Below are 20301 nucleotides of genomic sequence, written 5' to 3'. Positions count from 1 at the left end.
AAAGATGATCCCCTTAATGCAAATCTCATATCATCTGAGTGTCATCTTTCTTAATAAAGCAAAGAAAAGGCTGTGAAACAAATTCATTAAGAGCTGGTGAGTGAGTGCAGTCTATTCTACACTGTTTGACAATGGACTGTCATTTCCAGGTTAGCACATTTAGTCCACATTTAGGCCATTAGATCCCAGTTGGATGGAGATTTATAATTAACGGCTATAATGTAATGAAGTCTAACAGTGTCTCCTGGGAGTGCTGGTCATCAGATGCCTGTTGAGGCTGATGGAAGCAGAGGTGGGTTGACTTATCGCATCATGATACACTCATTAATATTTAAACTTTAAAATGAATATGTAATATTTTGGTCATGCTTTTGATTTAAACTACCCTATTTATAATTTATAAACAGTATATATAACACTTGATAAGTTGTTTAAAACACAATATAATGTAGTTAGTTTTGTTGCATGCATTATTCACGATGAAATACAACAATAGTGCTCATCAACATATTTGTTAACATTTATGACTTATGAAAAGTCCTGGTAACTGTGTCATTTTATTTAATGATATATCTTCATTCACAAGCAGGTTTAAAACACTTTAAATATGTTTGTTCCCAACTCAAGATAATGAGTTTGAAGGTTTGTTTTTGACCTTGAGAAAACCTTCGGTACATTTCATATGAAAGTTATGTATGCATAAGAGGCACATTCTTAAGATGTAATGCATGTTAGTAAACATGATCATTTTTGACATACTAAAATGGGTTATTTCTTTTGGTCTTTTTTCTACATACTATGACTTTTTTTTCAACACACTATACAATAAATTATTTTATAACTTTTTTGCAAACTGTACTTTTCCTTTTTTGCCGTACTATACCAGGATTTTTTTTTGTCATAATATACAATTACTTTTTTTAAACTTTTTTCAACATACCATACTATGCCTTTTTTTAACATGCTATAGTATGATTTATTTTGGCTTTTTGTCATTATATGTATTTTTTTACATTAAAAACTAGACTTTCTTTTTTAATGTTTTCGAACATACTATATTTTGAGTTTTTCCGACTTTCTTTTACTTATTATAATGACTTTTTTAAAATCTTTTTTGACATACGATACTGACTTTTTTTTCAACATAGTTTACTAAAACTTTTTTCGCCATTCTTAACTTACATTTCTTTTATAAATACTTACATTTTTTTATACTTTACGACATACTATACTATGACTATTTTTTCATACATTACTATGTCTCTTTTCGACTTACTATACTATGACATTTTTCAATATACTTTACATTGACTTTTTCATGACCTTTTTCAACATACTATACTATGACTTTTTTCATGACATTTTTCGACATGCTATACAATGACTTTTTTCATGACATTCTTCAATATACTTTACATTGACTTTTTCTCACATTTTTTGACATACTATACTATGACTTTTTCATGACATTTTTCACAATACTACACTATGATATTTTGATGACATATTATGCAATTACTTTTTTGCTATGTTGTTTTTTTCAAAATCTATATTATGACTTATTTTTAAGGTATTTATTGACAGACGAAACTATTTTATTTTCCCGCTTTTTTGACTTTCTATTGTAATAATCTCCTGACATACTCTCTCCTATGCCTGTTTTTCCATGATGATGTTTTTTTAAAATACTATAATATAGCATTTTTTTCATGAAAGTTTTTCGACATACTATACTATGACTTTTTTCACAATTTGCAGCATACTTTTATACATTTTAAAACATACCATACTGTGATTTTTTTTAGATAAGATCCTATGATTTTTTTCATGTGATATTTTTACACATTTTTTCAACTGACTTTAATAGGTATTTTCTGACATATAATAAAAAAAATCATCATTGAATAAAATGTAATGAAAAAGTCATAGTACAGTATGTCGAAAAACTTTATTTAGTATAGAATTTTGAGAAAAAATGTATTCATATTATATTGAAAAAATGTCATGAAATACACCCTACATAATACTTTTTTCACATTTTACATGACATTATTTAACACTATTATGAGTAGTTTTTACATACTCCAACATTTTTCCTGACAGTTTTCGACATACTATAATATGATGTTTTTCACATTAATCGACATGCTATACTATTTATCTTTAAGACTTTTTTAAGGAATACTATGCTTTGAAATTTCTAATGATGTAATTTTTTATGGCATACTATACTATGTAATAATTTGTGACATATTATACCATGACTTTTATGGCATACTACCTTAGTTATTAGTTATAGTAGGGGTGCTTGTATCTGTCAAAGGGGACAAAGAAAAACCTGTATCTCAGCAATAATTTAGGACATTTGATATACCAACATCCCACTATATTGCACATTTTATGAAATCCGATTATAAAAGAATTTGAAGTAATTTTACTTTTATATTTATTTATTTTTTAAAAAGACAAATAAATATTTAAACTATCCAACTTTGACTTGTGGTAAGACACCTTTTCTTCACGGGTCGGCTGAAATCAGTGAAACACACCCTTGCTCAATTTAACATACTCCGGGACTTTGCAGTTTACTTGTGCCACAAGCCTCACTAGTGCAACATTTCCATTGCATGGTATGGCAAGTGGACTGGAACATAAAAATGTCTCGAATCCACAAGCTTTTACAGGCCACCAAAAAAGTCAGGAAAGATCTCAGTATTCAAGTTACGTTACAATCGGTTCGCTTATTGTCAATATAAAACAATTAGCACATGTGAATTGCTTTACATAGTATCTTTAAAATGGTACGCGTGTTCCAATAATATGAAAGGTTGCAATAAAATTAAGTATACCAGTATTTCTTAGAGCCATGTTTAAGGCCTACACTACTCATTTTGAAAATGTAATTGGAAAAATATAGTGATGATGAGCAACGCCATGCCTTTGTTAGACTGTTGATTGAACACGCATAGGATTACATGCTTTTTGATTGAGTTCACAATCAATAAAGGAAGTATCTGCTGGAGAGACGAAACATTTTCAGTCACGTTCAGCCACGATTGGTTCCGTAACATGAAGCATGTGATATTATTTGTATATACAAGGAGAGGAGAGGAGAGGAGACCATGCCAGCAAAACCTGAAGAATAAAGATGGCTGAATAGATAGAAAGACAAATCAAAATCCAAGTAAATTTGTCCTTTATTCCAACCTTATCTGTCAGCAGAAGCTTAATAATCTCCTTATTCTCCTGTGGTTAAAACTCACAGAGTGCACCAAGGGATTTCAAACAGGCTTGAGATGTTTCACCACATCTGCCGTCAGTAAGTGAGTTAGTGATCTTGAGTGATATATCCCTGTATGTCCCTCTCCTTAAATGAGTTAGTATGTGTCTAGCGGCCGTGTCGCCCAGACACCTTGGTGATGGATGAGGCCCTGAGGAGATGGGCTGTAAAAAAAGGCTGATTCTGGCACTCAAGGGTGAGATCACTTCCTCAATAAAAAAGCATTGTCCCGAATCATCACGGCAAGGTATGAATGCTGATTAGGGTATTAGACTGAGGAGAGCTCTTCTGTAAAAATAAATCAAATGAGCAGTTAGTTAATGTGGGGCCCCCCCTTCTTCTACAGAGTGGTTATGTCTGGGGCTGGGGACCGATGGCTACAGATCCAAAGGAAGTGTTAGATAATCTCTTTGTTTTGGTGAAATGATTGCGTTTGAACTTGTTGTTCTGAAGGAAACACGTCTTAACGCAAAGCTAACCCTGCTGTGTTTCACAAAAGTAAAATGGTCCTGAAGTTTCCTTGCTAAGCCCAACATTTATAAGGAGCAGACGTCGTTGAAAAGAAAATCATGCAATGATTATAATTATTATGATTTCCTACCTCACTCAAGGCTGTTTTGTTCTGATTACCATCTTTTGCCTCTCATCTAAAACAGATGTAACTATCCAAAAGTAATTAGAACGATTTTACTTCTAAAGGAACTTTTCGAGAAGGACCTTGTTGGTACTAGATTGACCATCCCTTCATTGGATCGTGAGTCTTGTAAATACGTCATAAAACTGAAATAAAATATATATTGAGTTGCATGTTACACCTGATAATTGTGTATCTCTTTTACATTCACTACTAGTTTCAGTCTCCAACTGGAGTTTTTCTAGAAACTTAAAGAATTTTCATCATTAAGATCTCCTCCAGACGTGTTTTTAAACCTAAAAAGTTTGAAACATGTCTGCTTCTTTGCTAATGGAACCACCATTGGTGCCAGACTAGTTGGTGCCGCACATGCATTATCATGCACAGAGAAGGCCAAACATCCAAATGAAGTGACAAAGGGTAAAACACACTTTTGAATGGAGCAGCACAACATGGACATCATCCATTTTTGAGGTAGAAGAAGAAAACAAGACCACAAATCATCCCAGGATCCCACCCCGGAGTTGCTCACACATTTAAAAGTTTGATGTCGTCCTGAGGCACTACCACCCTGAAAAAACTGTTACTAAAGCTGCTGCTATACCTCTAGCCTGTCATTTTCAATCATTTCCTCCAAGCTGATGGACAACAAGAACATGTACAGTTAGAGGTCACTTCAGGACGATGCAGAGAAAAGTGACTTGTGGCACATCAGGACCTTCAGCTCAACTGTGCTGCATTGTCCTGATAGGAAAGACAAAAGGAGTGTTTGGTTGATTTCTGAGCATGCATGCACATGTGCAACTCTAATAACAGCTGGCACTGAGGATAAGAGACACTGCAGCTGCACTTGCTTACTGAGTTTCCTCTCTGCTGCTGTAAACTCATATTATACTGGACACTGATCAGCTGTTTCTTAGCGCCATCATGTGGTTATACAGCTCATTGCAAGTAAAACCATGTAAAGTACAGGACAAAATTCTCATTTTGTTGCCAACAACATTTTTGATCAAGGTCAAATCTCACCAATAACGTTTTAGATATTCACGGTAAACACAATAATGTAACGTTAAAAGGCATACAGCTAAACAAATAGAATTAGGATTCAAGTAAACACTGATCAGTGGCTTCTAGCAAATTCTGCAGGGCTAAAGACATTCCATAAAAACATGATTATACTGTAGAAACATTAGATGTTATATCTTTTTGGTCATTCCATATGTGCAATAAAATGTCCACCAGTTTACATAAAAACTAGCTAAGCTAATACATTTAGCTGCATTATCATTTAGAGAGAGAAATTAGAATTCCCTTATCTTAATATAAAGTCAGACTCATTATAACATAACATAAACTCATAATATAAGGGCTGGAGTATAACCTCACTTAAGACCACAACAAATGCCAGACCAGTTCATACTATACAACATCACACTAGTACCTAATGATTCTGGGAATGTGTTGTGTACGGTTATATTATTTATTACATGACATTATGTCATAACATAAGTGAACATAACACATAAGCGGCATATATTCTCATAAGAAAGGATGTACAAACAGTGCACCTGAGGATTAGAGGGGTGATATGGCTGCTACCATACCTCTTCAGGTAAACTGCAACCGGACACCTGGACGTTACCATGGCACTGCTGAAAAAAGCAAAGGTTGATGGGAGTTTTGGACCGCAAGGGGAACACACAGGCGGTGTTGGCGAGGCTCATTCTAGCTCTGATACTGTGTTTCTAACTCGTGCTCTCTAGGAAAAGTTAGCCTCAGGGCAGGAAACAAGACATGGGGACATTTTCTTCAAGCTTTTCCTCATTCGTGTGCTGCTGAGGAGTCGGCAAGTAAAAGTATATCATGGTGTAAAATATTGATGGGGCAACAAGCGTGACCCTTAACACTGAGCAGGTCTTTGGCTTTCTGACTGATGTATCACACAGCGAGGGGCTGCCAGCACCCCCGCCACAGGCCGAACCACGGACCTCAGTACTGGTGAGTCTCTGGATGGACACAATCTTTACCATCAACCCATCCAGGGTCTAAACTCAGGCTTATTTTCCCCTCACTGTCAGTTTAAAAACAAGAATTTCTAAACCTGCTGTCTGTTGGACACAAGATGAGTCTCCCACAAAGAAGTAGCAGCATTCCTATAATCATTTGAACAGCCTTGTGTTGCCTTTTGGGCCTCCTGAAATACTGTGTGATGTACCAATACATTACGACATATCTAAGACGGCAGAAGTCTAGAGGAATTTAATAAAAGTGTCTGATTAAGGATGTGGTGCTGCGGCTAGAAACTAGGCCATGAGAACAAGTTTGTCTCCAGTTACAGTGTTATCTCATCTACAGCACGTGTGATCGTCTTTCTATCTCACAGAGAGAGTTGACTTGTGATGTATTCATGTCAAATTAAAACCCAACTGAAGTCTCAATTAATACATTTAGGGACAGATAAGCAGGGTATATGATGTTTGGGTCCAAGCCATTTTTTATTTATATGACAATATACAGATTATTTTACATATTTCTTCATAAATTGTGTGACAAATCTTCTGTTAGTGATCATTCTGTGTGTAAAAACCAGAAAATGGATGTTCCTTATACCATTTAAAAAATAATAATAACACAAAATACTTCTTTATAACTGGATGATTGCAAGGAGGCTATTTTTGGTGTGGGAAATGTAATTGAATAAAATGATAATTACTATCAAACCTCAGATTTAAAAAAAAATGCTGGCCTTCCCTCCAGATTCACCGAGCCTCACTCCTCCTGCAGGAGGAGGAGGTGGAGGTGGAGGTGGAGGTGGTGGTGAGCGGGCAGAGGGAGGTCAGAGAGACCAGCCGCTGGTCCGGGAGCTCTGGTTCATCGTGGTGATGGCCGCCATCGCCCTGCTGCTGCTCGCCATCGTGCTAGGAGTCACGCTCCATAAGGTGAGAGACACTTATTTTACTTTATACTGTAAGTTAAGGGTGAAGGCGAGGAAAGAAATGACCTCAACAGTGCAGGTCAGTATCTATCTTTCCCTTTCATGATCCCACACCAGGCCCTGAACAAACCCCCCCTCACCAGAGAGAGACCCCCGCTGGTGTCCCTGCCCATGAAGAAGAGGAATCCCATGGCTATTTATCCAGCCAGCAACTCTGTTATGGTGAGGGGACATTCATTTACTAATCACAGTTTACTTTATTAAGAAGAAGGCTGTTTAGTGGTGACACTCGGCCTTGTCACTGCAGAGAAAGCACACATGTAACTAATCACAGTAACACACAGTACTATGGCCTTTCAACTGGACCACCTAAATGGAATGCAGCCATTGTTATTGCTTTTAATTATTCACTTGACAATGTCAAATATTTGTTAATGTAAAAAAACACCTTTTCTGTGTAGAGTATGACACACTTTTTTAACTATAAAGAATGCTCTTTTGAGATTTATTTAGTTGAAATATAAATATTTAGCATTAAGTTAGATATTTCTTGCATTCCTTACTGACTTTTCTCCATGTTTTTTTTTGTATTTGAAATTGAAATTTGTAATGTTTAATACTCTGTGGCCAGTTTGCCAATAAGTACATTTTTAATCTCCAGTAATACCCCGATAATCTTTTTTAATTAAAAAATGATTAAGAACCATCCTGTTTTTATTTTGTATTGTGGGATAAGTCTTTAACTATATGGGGTCTGAGTCATTTATATTTTAGCCTCATTTCAGAGAGTGCAATGGGACATTTTGAACACAGAAAAAGACAATTGAAAGCACATTCATTATATATTTAAGAGAAAATTATCAATCTAAAAGTTATGTAATTTGAACAAAAAAAACTGTCTATAAACTATAATTTATGTCCTTGTGAGAAGTGTCCCAGGTACAAATGTAATGCCATAATAACAGTGAGACAGTATTAACCAATAGAGTGTGAATAAGTCTCCCCCACTCTCCTTTTCAGTTTGACACGGTTCCGGACACAGCAGGCTTCTCCAACAGTGTAACACTTAAAGGTTTCACCATGAAGATGGAGGTAAAAAAGTGCCTCACCAAAACCTGCACACCCATATGAAAAATGTTTTTAACTACACGCATTCATGGCGTAAATATCTATATCTCTCTGCTCCCACCAGGAGGTGCTGGAAGTTAAATGTGAACCCATTGATGAGGACCAACCACACAGTGAGCTGGGGATCCTCAGCGTGAACTCCCTGAGGCGCAGCGTCAGCCAAATGATGGATGGGAAGTCTGTAACGGGAGACGAGGACGTGTGGGACCCAAACATTTCAGGCCATGACAGTGGGATGGTGAGAGACCCCAAAAACGTATTCTGAACCCGTTAAGCATGTTGTTTTTTTGCTGGTCTTGCACACGTGTTCACAGCTGTGCACCAACATACCAATAAAGAGAAAACATGGGGAAACAACTACACATTGACTTTCTTCACACAGATGTAGAAGGACCTACTTTAACAAGCAAAAACAAACACAAGTGACTTAAAATCAGGCTCTCACTCGTGTTTAACAAACTCTGTCCTTCTCCCTCTCAGTTTATGGAGGACGAGGAATTTGTGGACACCGTCAAAGGTTTCAGCACGGTGAGGAAGGAGCACACCATGTTCACTGACACCAACCTGTGACCTGACAACGACCTTTGAAACGGACAGGACGCCGGCACCTCCATGTTTAACTTTTGGAAAAGCGAGGCCGTTCGCTCACATGAACTCCACCTCTTTTTGTCTGACAGCAGAGGTGAAGTTTTTTCTCTCGAACAATGAAAAACGAACTAAACTGGTGACAAGATCACTGGAGTAACTATGGCAACTGGGAGAAGAAATGAAGGGTGAACGTTACGGCCCAGACATTAAAACACAACTGGTCTAGATACTTTCTTTTTGAGTGCGAAGGAGGAAGCAGCTGCTTTGATTAGAACTCAGAATACAGACTCCAAGCACACATTGAGAAACAGACAAGAAAAACCAAAGACACTGTCTGGTGATGCAGCAGAACAAATTCATCTATTTTAACTTATTTTAGTACTTTTTTTCTGGTAATTTTGTAAGATGCATAACTGTAACTTTTTTTTTACAAACATATTAATTTTCAACCAGCTCTCCATGACTGGAAACTTTTGTCATCTTCACATATCTTTGGATATTTTCTGGTTGTGGAATAGTGAAAAAACAGATTGATCTCAATATTTATATGCATATTTGATAAAAAAATATTTATAAAATATAACCCATGGGTAGATAAGTTAAAACACACTTTGATATCATTATAGCGTAACTAAAGATGTAACACATATGTCCCTATTAGCAATACTATAGCAGCGAAAACCATTTTTTATTAAAGATATAGTGGAGTAAAGTCTACCTGAGCAGAGAATGAAGTCACTCTGCCTCCGTGCTTCGTTAGTCCTGACCGACGGCGTCATGAAGGCGCCCTCAGGCAAACACTGTTTGCACTGTCAGCACTGTTAGCTGAAAGCAGCCGGCTCAGGCGTCGCCATGTTGAGAAGCAATAGAAATGCTCCCATCTCGTATAAAGCACATTTAGGTTATACACGATAGGCATTCATGAAAAGTAAACATACTATAGAAATGATCAAGTTTTCCTCATCAGGTTCTGTTCAGGTATTAGACTTAACTGGATATAACGCATTTTTTTTATGAAAATAATTTCATCTGTGTAAATGTCACTGCAGTGAAAACCATCCAGATTTGTTTCTTTTAAACAAACTGCTGGATTAAGTATTGCTTTGTTTTTGTGTTTTTTCCAAGAGAAAACATCTTGCTAAATTATAACCATTTAAAAAAACATGTCATCTGAAATTGTCACATAGCTAAAAACACCATATCTTAGCTCATAAAAAGTTTATGTTTGGGAGATATGTAGGGTACAGTATGGACAGCAAGTAGGTTCAGAATGGATCAAATACAATTGCAATAACATTATGTTTCACAATATTCTCTTACACGCACTCACACACACACAACCACACAAACACTTAGTGAGTCAAAACCACATAAAATTCATCACATATTAATTTATTTGAAATGAGTTGATGCATTGTGGGCATACAAACACATGTACCATTACAGTCAATAAAATGGTTACAAAACTGAACATTCACATAATAAATTAATTTACTGGAGTACCACGAGAGAAACATAAAACCCCAAACTGGGGAATCATATTGCATTAAAAACATAACAAGTCGGTTTTAATGTACAAAAATGTTTAGGCATTTACAAAGGCAGCCTCTTTTTTCTGTTGCTTGTTTTGTTGTACATATATAAATATAAATCTCTAAATTGTAGTTACACTGATATGTCTGATAACTAGAGACCAGATGAGGGGTTCTGGTCTGAGATTGGATCCACGACTGCCATTTCAAATATAAAAACTAAAAATACTTTATTTAGCTTTTGTAATTCATAATTAGGATCAACAGAGTGATGTTTTTATTTAAATGGCTCATGTATTTCACTGCCACAAGCCTTCTGATGTTTAACTTTGCCCTTTAATACATCTTCCTAACAGTTTAAATGAAGTGCTTTGAGTTTTCTGCATTCCATTGCAACATGCACTTGTCCCTTTAGTGTGATATTAATGTCTGTAAACAGAAACAAATGAATGCTAGATTGTGAATGTTTGCAAAGCTGGCAACAGTAGAAACATCAGACACATATAAATAGTTTAATATAGCACTACACGCTTTAGTTTTCTTTCAAAAAAGAATAAAATTGAACCCTCAAATTTTTTTCAGCAACCGTTTGTGCAATCTTCCCCAACGTCCGTTAACTTTATCACACCCCTTCGTCATCTTCCTACAGCCTTTTCTTCTGGCCACATGCACGAGAGACATGCTTAAAATGTTTAACCCTTAAAAGTAATTCCTTATTCAACTTCTTCTTTCTAATAAAACAACGTTTGTCGTTTGATGTTACGACTCTATCGTCACTTTACTGCTACTCCAAGCGTATGCTACTGCGACGTTTAATTTCTAGCTACACCTACTATGACTAAACAGAGTCTAAGACCTCTAAGCATTACATGTTTAATCAAGAAATCACGACATATAACCAACATCTGTATTGCTACCCTGGTTTTCCCTGGTCAAGAGGCTTCTATGATCACCTCCACTGGCTCGTCCAGGTGTTTAGAGAAATTTGTAAATAGAGAAAAAAGTGCAGCAAAGTTGAAGTCTAGCTAATATATCATTTTTTTTACCAGAAACACAGAAATGTCAGTACCTTTCAAGATTTAAACTGCTAACACTGATGGTCGTACCTGAGAGCTAGACGTGACCTGATCTGACAGTGTGTGGTGCACCTGAAGTAGCTGGTGATCTGAACGTCAGTGTACCAACAGACATGCAGCGCTAGATTGGTGGTACGAGGTTTTAAAGGGATGCTCCAGTGACGTAGTATTGCACTACCCAAGATGTTGGGAGACTTGCATTAGACCAATGAACAAAGAGCCGTCACATTTGATGAGGCAGAGTCTGAGATAGTTTGACTTTTTAGTCTCTAGTATGGGGAAAGCTCCAAAAACACTGGAACCTACATTTCCCATAATGCAACTGGATAGTGTATATTCATTTGACCCACATCTTTCAAACTGCATTACCTGTGTTTGTAACAAAGGCTTTTGGTTGTTATGTGTAAAATCAGTGCAGTGCCCCTTTAAGGATGTTTAAACTCTCGTGCTCATGATGACTATTACGTTTTATAGATGGATGCAGGACAACAATCCTTCATGTTGACACATTTTGGCACCACTAGCTAAAGCTTCTAAGCCTCATCTAACACTAATCTAGAGAGACTTACCCTTAAGTACTTCTTCCACTACTACATGACCAGATCACTGGCAGACTAAAGTGCTACTACAACATTTCCACAACAGTTAAAGGGTTAACAGATTGGGCGAAACCCACAACTTATAACAGAAGCTTAAACTACACATTTATCAAACCTAACAGAATCTTAACCACAATATTTATCTTAACGATACGACCAGTTGGGTCATTTTCTACCGATGCAAAAATGTTATACGAGGTATTTTCAGACTCATGTAATGACGACTGCTGGGGAAGTGATAAAGTTGTTGGGGGGTGGCGGTCACTACTTGAGGGCTCAGAGGTCAAAGGACAGAATTTGCTAAATTATGTTGCAGTGTGGTCACAAAAGGTGGGTACTGGCAAGTCCCTAATCTCACTAAAAACTATTCTTTCTCCAAAAATATGCTTTACATGTTTGTTCATCCAGCTATTGCTTTCTTAAGTCATCTCACTTTTTTTCCCTTTTTTCAAAAAAGTTAAAAGTTCCCCAAAACTGTGCAATTTTTGATCGTATACAAAATATTTCATTTTAACATTCAACTTACAGCCAAAACTGAGCGAAAACCCAAACCAACATGCAAAGACGGGTTGCCCTGCGAATTTGGATTTTAAAATTTAAAATCTTTTCAACCCCAAGACATTAAAATGAACTCAATTAGATAAATGCCGTTTCCATGCAGGGAAAAAAAATCTGGATTTATGCTCCGGAACAGGCTTGCACTTCAGAGATTCTGTCAGGATTTGTTTCCCCCGTCATGCATGAACTACACTGATGCAAATGCATTAGTTTACAAAACAGACGGATTGGACTGCATTTCCCTTGCACAGGACTGCTGATGAAGCCTGTGGAATGAAAACACACATGACCCTTCTCCATTCAAGAGCCACCGGCTAATCAGGAAGTGAAGTGTTCCGATAATAATACTGATTACTGGCATCCATACACAAGTCATCATGCAGTCAGGATACACAGGGTCGTAGCACTCAGGCATTAAAAAGATAAAACATCACATATGAAAAGAACTATAAAGACCAAGGAGTTATATCTAGAGTTAAAATCCTAGGAAAAACAAACAGTGGCAGAGTAAAAAAAAAAAAAAAAAATGCCACAAGGAAAGAAAGTTTATGATTTGAAAAATAGGGAGAAAAGGAAGATTTGGATTTTGAATCCATTAACTGGGTACTTCCAGATTACCAGAACCCTCTTCTGATGGTCCAATGAATGGTTCTGGAAACAGGAGGCCTCGCCTTTTGGCTTTACGTCGGACAAAGCACTGCGGAGACAAGAACAGAACAGGTTTATGATCAATGCTGATTCGATAACCGCTGTGGCACATGAAGGAGAGCTGTAAGTGATGGAAGAGCAGCTACCACGGGGGGGGAAATGTGGGGTGAGAAAAGAGGTGAGAAGCAGACAGCTGCTACTACAAGCTGGCAGTAAAGGGACAATGTGTTAATGTGTTTCAGGGTAGGTGTAGTGCATCCACAAGCACCGCACAGCACGATAGGCACTACAGCGAGGAGCGACTGAGGGAAGGCTGCTGCTTTGAGGGGGGGGAAGAAAGTGAAACTACGAAGACGCACTGAGAGAGAGAGAAAGAGAAAAAAGGGCTCTGAATAGAAGGCTGAAGGTGAAGAATCTGTGTTAACGTGTCAGTGCCTCACAAACCTCGGTCTCCACTGCTCTCATACCAGAGCTACCCAGAGGACAATGCAGCACAGACGAAAGACAAGGAAGGTACAGGTCAAAAGTGAAGGGTGGCAAAAAAAAAAAAAAAAGCATTGTCCCCCCCCTCCTTCCTTTCATTAATGTGTGTGTTGAGTGCTACTTTTCCCCGTGGCATCCTGTATCTTTTCTATAGTCAGCTTCCCTGAACATGGATATGTGAATTTTGTACTTCCTCTTTCAAAAGAAAAGGGTGCAGGATGTCTGAATGTCAGGTGGAACAGACACAAACAAAGGTCACCTGACTGTGACACACCTCTAAAATATAGAGTACGTTTTTCCACCCGCTCTCTGATATCAAACATAACTGATCGAGGATGCGTGTTTACCTTTGAGAATGTAGTCTGTTAGCAGGGCAGGCACCTTCTCACTGTCATCCCTCATGGCGTGGAGGACTAGCAAGGAGAGAGTAGCACATATATTTAAAAAACATATGCATGCATTGAGGCAAATCAAAGAAAAAATGCTTATAAAATTTGAAAACACATCCAAATTTGTCATCATGGTCCAGTTAGTGTGTGTGTGTGTGTGTGTGTGTGTGTGTGTGTGTGTGTGTGTGTGTGTGTGTGTGTGTGTGTGTGTGTGTCGATACACTCACTCTTTGTGAGGATCTGGAGGTCGTCTACTGCTGGGTAGCCAGTTTTCTTCTCGTAAGGGATTACTGTGGTTAGGTACTGAAAAAGAGAAGACCATGTAAGAGACAAAGAAATCATACTGTTACACTTCTTGGATATAACCTTCAAACACATATTGTTGACTCTTTTGTCTACTTCTCTCTGAAACCGCATTTTCGATTTTTCCAAAAATTGGATATATATTCAGGGAGTGCAGTTAGTGACAGTGTGGGCTTCATGGTTGCACTTAAAGGAGTAGCAGCTGGGGTGCGAGGCTTAGTGAAGGGTCAGTTACCAAAAAAGTCTATCTATAATTGCCACATACATTTTCATTGCACATTGTTCTACCTGAATCATAAAACCAAAAAGCCTTGGGTGTTGTAACAGGGTGATAACATGTGATGTCAGTGCTATGAAGTTTACAATTTAACTGGATTGTGTGTAACTGGAAGTTGGTTTCACCATTTCTGAGACAGCAAAACAAAGCAATGATTATGTAACACGGCTTAAAACAAAAGGAAGAACAAGATGGGGAAACAGTCAAAGCTGCAAAATATGACAAGTGGTAAAATAAACAAGATAAAATGACAACTGAAAGACTGAAATCAACCACAAAGAGAAAACAATAGAAGTAAATGATGGAATATTTGACAGCAAACGCCAGCAGTAGCTGTGGAAAAGAAAACATGCCAGTGGTAAAAAAACAAACAAAACAAAGGACAAAAAAAACAAACAAGAAAAGGACAGAAAATATCTGCAAAGAAAAAACATGTGAGTTGAAAGAAAGAGCAGGGGCACCTGTTTGTCCCCTCCTGTGTTGCCAAAAGTTTGACGGAGGCCATTTTGAATGACATTGGAGAGTCCCTCCAGAGTGAGGAGCTACAAGGAGGAGTGAGAGGAAGGAGGGAAGAAGAGCTTAAAGAGATTTCTATTTGAAGCTAAAGAAGAAAAAAGTGTGAAAGCAGCTCTCCCACGCAAACTGTCATGTCATGCATCATGCACATCTGCTTATACTTTGAAGAACTGTGCGGCTGAGTATCCATGCGTCTATTTGACTGACTGTTAATATAATGATGCATTCAGGCCACATGTTTTTCGTCTTTGTCTACGCCTCCTACGCCGTTTCACCACATGACTCACCGTGCCCGGTATGTGCGTGCTGGCTGTTCTCTGGCCGTTGGGCCCGGTTGTAGTCGTACTTCTGATTTTCTTCTTCTTCCGCAGCAGCTCGCGGTGCTCCTTCTGTCTGTTCTGCACGTCGATCAACAGCGAGATGAAGCTGTTCTTCACCTGTTTTTTTTAAAAGACAAAATTTCCTTTATTTAAGCTGTTTTTTTTTTTAAAGATCAAACTGCCTTTTACTTTTGAATTTCTGCTCCAGGGGAAATCTATTTTTATCTACTGTTGAAAATACACAGTGACATTCACGACATTGAAGCAAATGATATTGTAAAAGCAAAGCTGCTAGCGATTGACTGACCTCTCACACCAGCCTACAGAGCGCCGTGAGCCATGCAGGCTGTTCTCACACCACAGCCGTTCAAACGCCTGTCTTTTCTTCAAATCTAACATTTAAAAGCTTCTTTACAACCAAATACTACTGTGGTATTGTCAGACTGATAATGACTCTAAAGTCGGCTGAAGTGACAATTTGGTCATTTTTTATCTGGTTCTTAGGTTGTTGCCTTGTTGTGGTGATGTTGAGGCGACGCAGTTAAGAGGATAAAAATGAAAGTACCTCCTTTTCATAGTCCAGTTCATCTCGCAGGGCCAGAGCGTGGATCAGCTCTTCACTGAAGCGGCGAATGGCCGTCTCCACTTCCTCCAAAGTCTCGGTCAGCTCAGACACAGACAGCTGACGCAGCCCTGAGGATGGTGTGTAGATAGATTAGGAAAAAAGCAGTGTGTGTACTTGTTGTGTGTATTGGTTTATGTAAAAGAACTGCAGATTTGATGAGTATTCAGCATGAGAGGTTGGTGGTTTTTCTTTTAATGGAAACACAACATCATAATGTAAAAGTTTTTTCATGCAGGTAAAAACCTTGTGATGCATGCAAGCCCTGGTAGATAATATTATAATGGTAATGATAAATAAAGACATTACAGTGACATATTTAGGTGTAAAAGGTAAACATCAAAGGTGGCTGTAATGTGAATTTGGGAAAATATTTTACCATTTTTACAAGTGTATTCAGCTCAGTGTAAATAAAGTAAATACACGTAATCACATTCATTAATACCCAATATGTAAAACACACTACATATTGTACTTAACATATGCAGATATCAGAAACGAAATCTATAGGCAAACTGGGTGTAACTGCTTAGTCTTCACCAGTCTGGCACTAGAAAGTGTGCCTATATATATATATATATATATATATATATATATATATATATATATATATATATATATATATATATATATATACACAGTATGCTGTTGATTATATAACATGTAGGAAAACGTGATTGCTGTCTGTTTGCATTAGTAACATATTATGTAAGAATGTCACGTGTGTGTAGCTGTTCCTTCATGTAGCAGACAGTGTGACCCATTGCACTTCATTGAGTGATTTAGATAACTGTCAAATGGCAGTAGAGTGCGAAGAAGTTGAGCAAAAACAAAATCAAAAGCTTTATTCTCATCTTGTAAATCGTTTACAACCGCGGTGGTACTCACGGTCCTCGTAGCTGGTGTTGGAGCCGGAGCGTTTCAGCCCGTGGAGGTCTTGAGACAGCATGGACAGGTCGGACTGTGAGGGACTCTCGTCGTCCTCTGGGTCTGGAGACTCCTGCATCATCTCCTCTATCTCCTCTATCACCTAAACACCAGCCCCCAAAAATGACACACACATATGTTCACAAATGTAATGTACCGCAAAGGGCCATGCACAAGACTCACACATGGCTAAGCTTAGGCTAGTTTGAAGAGGAAAAAAAACAACTGCTTTTTCTGGATATATATCATTTTTTAACATAAACCGGGAATTTGCACATTATATAAGTATGTTGCAGATATGAAATGCCCAAAAACAAAGAGAATAAAGTAAAATACGGAATCTGCAGGACACATTTATTGACATTTGAAATACAACTTCTTTACTTGCCACCTGCCTAGAAGCCCAAAACGCTTTCAGGTTTCCAAAACAACCAAGTAAATGCAACATATGCCACTGTGTGCGTGTTAAAGGTTACCTGTTCGGCTGTGAAGAGCGGCTCGTCGCTGATGCTGGAGACAATGATGGAGTGCATATCCATCTGCTCCCTGAGCTCCTCGTCGTCAGACAGATCCAGAGACTGGTTATCCAACTTCTGTCCGTTGGGGAAGGAGGAGGGAGATTTGAGAGCGAGAGACAGAAAGGGAGACACAACAAACAGGTGGTTGAGCAGATTGATGGCAGAGGAGCAACCTGCTTACATCTGTGCCTTAGCTCTTCTTCTGCAAGGTTCAAAAGACAGTAAAGGATTACGGAAACGTAGCCTACGCATTGACCGTGTGCGTGAAATGTTACATTTAAGGGACTCTGTGTGTGTGTTTGTGTCTCCGTTGTACCTCATGCTCAGTGATGTTGAGGGTGGGCAGGTGCAGGGAGCGAATGTGCGATGTCTTCCAGTCCACAGCCATCACGTTGCCATAATTATCTGTCAGAGCGTTCCAGACCCTGGAGGAAAGCAAGAGGGGTTCACGCTTTATTTAGGATTTGGAAATAATATAATAGCACGCAAAAACAGAATAAAGTTGTGAGTAAAGGACTGAAGATAAGCGACGAGTTTTCAACTAACAGTAGATAAGACAAACCGTGCTTCCTTCTCGTTTTAATGTGACACAGCATTACTTGGCAGTGTTGTGCACGTCTCTCTGACCAATCCCTCACAGCTTCACCGTGTTCCTGAAACCACTGACGAATGTAACAACTACTTAATCATGTCATTTCCCCAAATGTGTGCTTGGAACTTTGAGTTCTTTTCAAGTTTGCTGATATTATAAGATGATTTAGAAACAGTGTCATCATTACACTAACAGACTGTTGAGTGTTTGCAATAATCTGCAACATGCACGTTGGCAGAGAAGTTATCACAGCCAAGCAGATGGTGGCACGAAGTCTGTTAAACAAACAAGTACACCGTTCAGCTGTGAAATCCATCTTTAAATCATTTGAGGGGTTGTTGCAAAATATGTGCAAATTATGTCAAAACATATTTTGTGTAAAGCTCTTCACATTTCACCCAAATTGTGCTCAGTTAACTAGCGGCTAATGGTTCACGGTAATTTAATAAATCTTAATTTATTATATTTTTTTTTTTTTTTTTAAAGGTGTTTGCAATTGTATAAACACTAAATTAAACTGCCCTTCCACGTGGTCCCATTTGGAAACAAACAACTGTAGCATTCTGCATGTTTTCAATCACTATGACAAAAGAAATTGGAACCGTGGAGAATATTAAATTCAAGTGCACATGCAAGTCGCTGTGTTTTTATATTCCTGGCCCTGACTGCTGCAAGCAGAGCGAGGATGGATGCTGTGAACCCATGTGTCAGAGTGGCTCTGCATCGTCATACCCTCTCTCTCGCTCTCGCTCTCGCTCACACACACACACACACACACACACACACACACACACACACACACACACACACACACACACACACACACACACACACACACACGCACCAGTATTTACATAACTTGCATGTTTCCCCCTGAAGTGCTCATGCACAGCTTGGGGAGTGGGGGTCTGAGGGGTGGTTCTAAATAGAGCAAAACTCTGGCATTTTTTGTGCCTCAAGCAATGACACTGTGTCGGACATGCGAGTCCATAACCAAATACACGATATTAAAAAAAACCAAGCCAGTCTAGATTTTACGGGACCATTTTTTTTTTTAATCACTTGCTTGAATTTACGTTTGTGGATGTTGTTTTAGCGTGTACACTTATAATCCACATGCACAACTTTGCTTTAACACAAACACAACTTGATTTCTCCATTCTCACTCCCAAACCCACACATACATACACACACATTTCATCCTTGTCATCCCCGTTGTTCGTCTCAACCATGGTCTTTCCGGAGAACTTGTTAAGCGCCTAAGCACGTCCTGCAAAAGCGCAGTCATCCAGAAAAGACTCTCACTGAGCTTGGCGCTGCTCTTTGGGCTTCTCTAGGCTGCTGTCCAATTATTCTATTCTATCCTTTCTCTGCTTCTTTACCTTAGACAACCATAGATGCTTGTTCTCTGTCTGACCAGCCTTCCTAGTTTCCCCTTAATATTCAGGGCGACATTAACCGCGAGACTGTTACCGTTGTTTGCTTTTGACAAGCTCTCCACTACTTGACTGTCAGTGTATATGTGGGCGGCAAAGTTGCAGTTAAGTGAGAAAAAAATCCAATATCTGAGCTTGTTTGAGTCCAGTCACAATTGCTCAGTTATCATGTCCAAGTGACAGGCGGATATCTGTGCAAAACCTGCTAGATGTTCCTCTTATATTATAATAGTTAGCTGGCACGCCATTCATACAATAGCTAGGTCAAATTATCATACAAAACGATCGATTCACAGAAAAATGACTGGCAACAATTCTGACAATGGGTAGGTTGTGGCGTTCTTTGTCAAATGTGGTTAGAAAAATCTATTTGAAGATGCCACCGCATAATTTATCAAAGAAAATAATCAGCAGGTTAGTCAATTTGCGATGGCAACTCATGACTCTTTTAATTTTAGATTATATATTCAGTTTCCAAAGATAATACAAAAAGAGAATATATATATATATATACACACACTCAAGAGAAAAGCACCAAACCCTCCTTTGGGAAACTATAATTAGAAAATGTTTGGCATTCTTGCTAGATAAATGACTGAATCGATAAATTGATTATCAAAAGATTAACTTTCAACTAATACATGTATCGACTAAATCTATTAGTCATTCATCACAGCCCTGAACCATTGCATTTTTAAGTCTGCTTCTGACATCATTATGTCCACTTGGCACTAGTTTTCATCCCAGTTAATGTTAAGGTTATGTAAGCAAAGCTCTCCATCTCAATACAGGATGGTGGTCTTCATCTTACTTAGGTGATGGAGTCCCAAACTTAATATTTAAGTCCTATTTCAGTCAGCTACCATCTTCAAGCAAAAGCAACACTTTTGAATGCACATGTGCATACATGACTAACTTCCCCTTTGGTAAAGACGCTAAC

General features: G+C 38.2%; 1 protein-coding gene across 1 annotated transcript in view; it reads right to left on the bottom strand.

Moving 5' to 3' along the window:
• Window positions 1-9951: 9951 nt before the first annotated feature.
• Window positions 9952-20301, bottom strand: part of fez2b (fasciculation and elongation protein zeta 2b) — a 12156-nt gene continuing 1806 nt past the window's right edge. Inside the window, exons 2-9 of the mRNA XM_054618240.1 lie at window positions 17650-17758; window positions 17292-17408; window positions 16777-16918; window positions 15832-15959; window positions 15234-15383; window positions 14078-14153; window positions 13809-13874; window positions 9952-13027 (exon numbers count right to left, since the gene is read on the bottom strand). Of these exons, the coding sequence (XP_054474215.1) occupies window positions 13011-13027; window positions 13809-13874; window positions 14078-14153; window positions 15234-15383; window positions 15832-15959; window positions 16777-16918; window positions 17292-17408; window positions 17650-17758 (805 nt within the window). The 3' untranslated portion in view covers window positions 9952-13010. The remainder of the gene's footprint in view (window positions 13028-13808; window positions 13875-14077; window positions 14154-15233; window positions 15384-15831; window positions 15960-16776; window positions 16919-17291; window positions 17409-17649; window positions 17759-20301) is intronic.

This window comes from Anoplopoma fimbria, chromosome 18, assembly GCF_027596085.1.
Source record: "Anoplopoma fimbria isolate UVic2021 breed Golden Eagle Sablefish chromosome 18, Afim_UVic_2022, whole genome shotgun sequence".
NCBI lineage: Eukaryota > Metazoa > Chordata > Actinopteri > Perciformes > Anoplopomatidae > Anoplopoma > Anoplopoma fimbria.
Note: the sequence above shows the minus strand (reverse complement) of the source record. Positions and strands in the feature narration are given on the sequence as shown.